At 33.8% G+C, this 7,500-nt stretch overlaps 1 protein-coding gene across 2 annotated transcripts in view; it reads left to right on the plus strand.

The window, feature by feature from the left end:
• LOC122264229 (dynein intermediate chain 2, ciliary) overlaps positions 1–7,500 on the plus strand; it is a 49,334-nt gene that overhangs the window by 38,151 nt on the left and 3,683 nt on the right. For both annotated transcript variants that reach the window (XM_086549493.1, XM_086549494.1), the window contains 2 exons: positions 2,201–2,326; positions 2,486–2,666. In XM_086549493.1, coding sequence (XP_086405619.1) covers positions 2,201–2,326; positions 2,486–2,666 — 307 coding nt within the window. The remainder of the gene's footprint in view (positions 1–2,200; positions 2,327–2,485; positions 2,667–7,500) is intronic.

Consider the following 7,500-nt stretch of genomic DNA (forward strand, 5'->3'; position numbering starts at 1 on the left):
AATCAAATCTTTCTTATGTTACAAATATATATTTGTAAATTGATTCGAATGGAAGCTCCTAATTTAATTATATAATAATTTCCAGAGCTCAAGAAGTGAAGATTACCTTAAAAACTATTTAGCTATCAAAATTAATCAAGGTTGAATATAAAGATTCATAAAAAGATGAGCAACATTTTACTGTTTCAAGTAAAAGTGGACATGTAAGTGTTTTTAACAAACAAGGTTATGCATGATCTCTAGATGCAGATGTCTTTATTCTATACACACTCAGTAGGTGTTGATTCATTTACTTGTCCAATACATTGTGTCTGGACTTGTTTTACATACTTCGAAGAAAATAATATAACCAATGCGACATTCTTAAACCTACATCCGGCACAAACGCTCATCATTATCATTATCATTATCATTATCATTATCCTTAGCCTTATCACCATCATCATCATTATTATATATCATAGTTATAATGATAATGATAATAATAATAATAATAATAATATTAATAATGATAATAATAATCATCATCATAATCATCATCATCATCATCATCATTATCATTATCATTATCATTATCATTATCATCATCATCATCATCATTATCATTATCATCATCATTATCCTCATCATCGAGAAAATGATCATGATGGCTATCATGATAGTATAACTTTTGTTTTTGTCATTGATGATAATAAGAATAATGATGATGGAAACAATATTGATAAGAATGGAAATGATCATGAAAATAATAATCATCATGATAATGATAAAAGTGTTATTGCCGTTATTATCATTAGTATTGTATCATCATTACTATCATCATTGTCATTATCCATGTTGATATTTGCATTAATGCTAATTCTAATCTTATCAGTAGTGCTCTTTAAAGCTGCTACTAGCTGGGAGATGTCAGAACGCAACCCTCTAAGGGTAGGCGGAGAGCTGGTGTTCCCACGACGTTTTTTTTACTCGTTTTAAACAATTTTGAGGCTACCCTGATCTGGGACTTGCGCGATAGCTTCTTATAATTTCACTCAACCAGAAACAAGAGAAACCGAACTATATCGGGAATGTAATATATAGGGCAATATGAGTATTCGAAGTTATCATAAGTCTACGCAGAAAATTATTACGAAATTCAATTAAGAGCACCATGTATTATACTAAATATACCGCAACTGCTCAAATCTTTTCTTGCAACTCTTTATTTCGCTCTAATGCCCGCCCTTTTATTTAGGAAAATGTCTATTTTCAACCCGTATTTCCCTGTAATTTTCCTATTCGATAGTTTCATATTCTAAAACTACTAAATACTGTTTAAGTTCATATTATTTCACGTTCTAAACATTGTAGGATCGTCATTTTATATTTTTTTAGAAAGTGTAAAATATTGATTAATTTAAATTGAAAGAAATTAATTCTGAGAATGAATGTTTTAACCTGTATGTGATGTAAAAGAGAGCAACTATTTTTTTCTAATATCACATGTTATTATTCAGGCCACTAAGTATTTCCGAATTTCCATGTATATATAAGTTCTTGAGATTTGTGTCTTGAGATTATGATTTTTTAAGTATTTTTTGGAATGAGAAAAAGTATTTAAGTGAATATTTTTAATTTCTTTCAATTTTGAATTCTCTCCGCGGATGTCGAATAATTTCACGAATTCCTTTTGAGAAAACAATTTAAGAAGTTTTATGTTAGTCGCAGTCGAAGTGCAAGTTGTCGAAACTTAAAAATTACCGCAGAAATATAAAATACAAATCAAGTATTTTGCCTCAGAATTCGCTGATTCTCTTTTCTTGCAACTCCTTTTCTCGCCTTTTATTTAGGAAAATGTCTATTTTATTTATTTGGAAATTTTATTTATTTTTCTGTTTCCTATTCTTTTCCTTCTAAATCTATTTAATAAACTATAATTTAAGTTTTTTTAAATATTTTTTATTCGTTAATTTGTTTTTTTTTTTTTTTAAAAGAAATTAGAAAATAGAAAATAAAAAACTTGAATATTTTTTTCTGAGATGAATGTTTGACCTTGTTTGATGTGTAAAGAGAGCAACTATTTTTTTCTAATAATCCACCGTATTATTCAGGCCACTAAGTATTTCCGAATTTCCATGTATATATATATATATATATATATATATATATATATATATATATATATATATATATATATATACATAATTTTTTATTCTAGCATGGCAGCGTAGTTGCAGCAGGCTGGGCTGACGGCACGGTTGTGGTATACGACGCTCGGGCAGCCACGCCCCTTATGATTTCATCCAGCACGCTGAGCGGCAAGCACCTGCTTCCTGTCTCTCAGGTCAATATGCATAGCTTGAAACGAAAGAAGCTGATTTGCGGAATATCATGCACATTCTTATCTCTTACATGATTCTAGATGATACATTTCAGTATTATGAGAGAATTATCCTGATCATTGGAATACGCAAGATGTAAACTAAGAGGCAGATATTTCCAGGTACGGTGGGTGTACACGGAACCCGGTGAAGACTTGTGCTTGTACTCTGTGTCCCTAGATGGCCGCGTTACGCAGTGGCATCTTCATGCTTCCGATCTTGTCCATACCGACATACTTAACTTCACTGCTGTCGACCAGTCCACGAAGTCTTCCCCAACCTTTGATAAAGTGCTTCTAGAAGGTATTTTACGTAAAAGTAGTCAACAGTGCTGATTTAAATTGCATAACACATTTGCTGTTGCCTCAGGATGACTGATATATATATATATATATATATATATATATATATATATATATATATATATATATATATATGTAAACACACACACACACACACACACATATATATATATATATATGTATATATATATACATATATATATATATATATATATATATATATATATATATATAGATAGATAGATAGATGTATATATATTTATACATACATACATACATACATATTGTGATGGTATTAGAATGTGTCCCTACTACGACCAGTTTGTGTAAATTGTATATATCCTAAATACTAACACTATTTGTGTAGTTGGCACGACGGGTCCCGTCCCGGGCACCCGAATATGTTGCGAGCAGAGATTGATCTAATTCCCACACATAATATATAAAGGGATTACGTGAAACACGGTAGCGAAAACATTAACAATATATTATAAATCAAGATATATATATATATAACATTATTACAAGGGAGGCACAATATATACACGCAAGGGGGAAGCTAAGCCTATCGCAAAGCTAATAATACCTGAGCTAAAGATATATCAATAACCCTAATATAAACACAACACTAAGGAAAGCACAGCCCTAAGGAAAACACAGACAATGCACAGTATATGAAATAAGCTAAGTCACTAAAGGCACTAAAACACTGTCTACCTGGAATCCTTGAGGAGGTGAAGGGAGAGGAAGGACCTCTCGACTTGAAGGTCGAACCAATTCTGTCTAAATCTATCAATGACCTAATTTGAGGAGGATACCGGGTCAGTACGAGGGGCAGCGACAATTCTTCTAATTGGTCAGGGAGCTGCCCGACCCGGCGGTGATTGGTCCACGCGGTAATGAGGCAGGACCTTGGCCACGCCCTCCGAACGTGGGCATTCAGGACTGACCTGGAACTGGGAGACATTGTGTTTAAGTAACTAGAAATATTTAATTATTGCTTCGATATGAATTTTGAATCTTTATCATATACAATAAGACCTTCATATCGCTCGACCACGTTACCCCAAATCGTCCCGATTTGGTAAGAAAATTAGATATAACGAAAAGAGAATGCCAAAATCAGCGATACTTAGCAGAGAAAATAGGAGATCCGTGATCAGTGGAGCTCTTGAAAATATACGAAGAGATCAGGAAATGCCGTGGCAACGTCTCGATTATTGCACAAGATCACACGGTTGTGCAATCAGTGCAGGCTTCGAGATGGGCTGCGCTGGTTACAGGATTGACACGTCTGGTTGACATGCCCTTCTGCATCCATCACTATCGTATCTGAAAAACTTTATACACGTAACTAGTGCATACGATAGTTGTAGAGGGGACAGGGTAAAGGGCGTAGGAGCAGAAATTATGCAGATGCATGTTATAAGATAATGGGTAATAGTAGTTATGAATTAACTAGCTGAAAATAACATGCAATATAAATTGAAAAGATATCAAAAGTATGTATACAATAAGTGCATTGCTAATTATTAACATATTATTATGTCATAATGTTTAAAAACAATTAGAAAATTAGCAAGTTATGCTAAGTTATAGTATATACTCATAAATTGGTATATCCAGTAATGGTAAATATAGTACAAAAAAATACAAGAGTACGACTTGCGAATAGGCATCGGGTGATGCGGTAACTTGCTCGTAGTGCGATGCACCCAACACGCGACCAAGCTCGAATCATCAGCCGTGCAAGTCCGGTATCTGTTTAAGATCAGACTGGGGAAAAGGCATTAGGAGTCCCGGGTTGCAGGATGAACCCGAGAGTTGCAACAATGCAAGGAGTTGACTGCATCAGGAACCGTATACAGCATAGAATGGTCCTGGTAGTCGACAGATATGGTAGTTACCAGCAGGAACTATCTGAATTCATGTTATTTGCTGACAATACTTACGCAGTAGCAGACCGGATTCATCGAGGGATGAACTATGTGCAAAATATGTCTGCTTTGATAAGTGATGAGTAATGAAAAAAAATGATAAGTTAAGATGTAATTCTTCCATTTACTAACTGAGTCTAGTCCTTCGGGGAGTGAAGGCACGGCATATGAGCCAAGGTCAGTAGCAAATTAGAAGAACAATGTAAATGTGTATGATGCATGTAAAAAAAAATAATTAGCCAAATTACCAACCATATCTAATCCTTTAAATAGGCGTGACCGGAAGTCAAGATTTGAGGCAAAGTGGGTAAAAAAATATCATGAGTATGCATATGAAAGAAAAAAAATATTAATCCAAATATCAACCGAATCCAGTCCTTCAATTAATTAGAAGGCACGACCTGAATTAGATTGGATGAGACTGGAAAAAATAAATGTTAATGAGAGCTGAAAGAAAAAAATATTAATAAAATATTGACCTGGAGGTCGTTCCGTTACGGAATAGGTGATTTACCTTGATTGACCATGCTAGTGGTCGGTAAGATCATGCGCCAAATTGAACTCGTTCCGTGGGGAAACGCTGTCTTAGCTCGAGAACAAAGATAAATATGATGAATTAGACTATGTTAGGATATTTCAATTGCGTGGCCGAACTCGTCCTTCTGAAATAAGGTGCGGCGTAATAGCCAAGATCGGGGCAACTGAAAGAAATACCATTAATATGTGCATAGCTAATAAAAATGTGGAGGTAGCAAGCCTGGAACGTCTGATAAGTGATAAGCGCGCTATCTCTGTTTGAGAGAATTAATTGTGACGTCAGGTTGTCAAGATCTCCGAGGCGCGGTGCACCGGAGTGCGAAAAATAACCCGTAATTCGCGGTTTATTCAAATTTGGTACCATAGATACGCGAAATTAGGGTGTGAGATGCATATGCAATGGGCGTCATGCAATGAAGGCATGATAAGTGAGGTACAGTAGCTGGAGAAAGGCAAATTAAGCTGAAAAGCTATAAAATATAAAATGATAAATAAACCTTTTCCTGACTGTCCTAGGGAACGGTTCGTTCAGTAATATCATAATAAGATATTTGGCGTTCCGATTGACCCATGAATTGTTTCGAAAGGTCGGAAACTCGGAGAGGCCTATGATGATAACATATATGTTAGTGGTGTCGAAGTCGACAATTGCTTAAAAATAAAAATAATGACAATCATATCATAAGATGATTAAAGTTACTTGCAACTAAACAATGAAATATGGAAGTAACAATAATCAATAATGCAATGAAAAATGCAAAGATAGTCGAATATGACTATACAATGAAATAGGAATAAAGCTAAGAAACGAACATGCATCTGTCAACATTTCTAGCTAAATGTGATGATAAATCATAATACGAAGTGAGAAAACATGTTAAGATATGGAATAATTGCCATAGAGATTGTAATGAATTAACAATCATAAGTCCACAAAGTCATAAAAGTGAACAAAATTACCAAAACATATACTGTCGAATGTTGAGAATTATAGAATTTCACAAAGACAGTACAAATTGTTAATCCAATCATCGGATTACAACGTGACCGAGCGAGGTCAGTAGTGTGACCATTAATCGAATCACAAATGACAAAGTATGTCATGTTACAGAAGATCCAGATATATAAGTCATGCATTAAGAAATATACAAACGTATATGCAGACAATAAAATAAATGAAAATGTAGAGAAAATCATAGTAAAGATATATAGAAAAAATTATATTCGTTAACGATTTTCTTACGAATTCACACGTGCAAGAATGACATAGGATAAGGTCACATACAGAACGCGGTCATAAAGTGACCGAGGGTCACATGTGATGCTATTCCCAATATCACACGGTCATGAATTTGACCACAAGGGACAGAATGGTCGCGAGAAAATATAACACATTGTCAAAGTTTTATGTTCAGATTGACCATACGAACGGGTCAAGGGTCAAGTGAGGTCAGGTCATATGCAAAATACATTTAATAATTAAATGCATATTAAAGCAAGAATAAAAGAAATTATATTAAAGTCCCATAATAAAAGAGCAAATATATTAAATGCAAACGCAAAGTGAATTACATTTCCACGAATACATAGTATAACCCATATTCAAGAAAGGAAAATATTTAAATTCACAAGAAAAATAATCACACGAGATCAAATGACGAATCTGAAACGTGTAACTGAATATATTTTTGTTCGAAGAAGTCGACTTGTTAAATTTCGCATAGGAACGAAAATTTAAGAAAATCACACAGACATTAGAAATTCTACATAAGAAATTTCGAAGTTATTGCTATAAACATTATATGTTTTTACCGTTATATACTTAACTAACGTATCGAAAAACAATCATGCATTTTACGTAGTAAAATGTAATCGTAAATTCACACAAGATAACGTAGAGCAATCAAAGCGTAGAATAATAGAATAAGTAAACGAAACAGTTATTTTATCGGTTTCGTATGAAAGACTAATGTCACACCTTTATGTGAATGTCTACGAGAATACGAATAACTTTGAAACGTTAATAATAGCAAACGTAAGATAACATAGAATAATTGTTAAACATTCGTATTAAGTAAAAAGAACGAATAACGTACATATCGGAAGACACATAAAATAATGATGTGAAATATTACGTTACCGAATGTTAACGAAAAGTTATTTAGTGAAATTAACGAAACGATACGTAGAAAAAATATCACTAATTAACAAAAATGAGAATAGATAAAAAAGCGTGGGAGGGAGGGCGGGGGAATAACGGGGTGGAAATTACAATAAACAGGGAGAAAAAAAAATGCAATGGGGAGGGGGGGGGGGCAGGGAAACACAGGAGATACAGTGTCTAGCAACCTTAAAGTGACT

Source organism: Penaeus japonicus, unplaced genomic scaffold (genome assembly GCF_977035675.1).
Source record: "Penaeus japonicus unplaced genomic scaffold, GWHDUDI00000001_assembly GWHDUDI00000022, whole genome shotgun sequence".
NCBI lineage: Eukaryota > Metazoa > Arthropoda > Malacostraca > Decapoda > Penaeidae > Penaeus > Penaeus japonicus.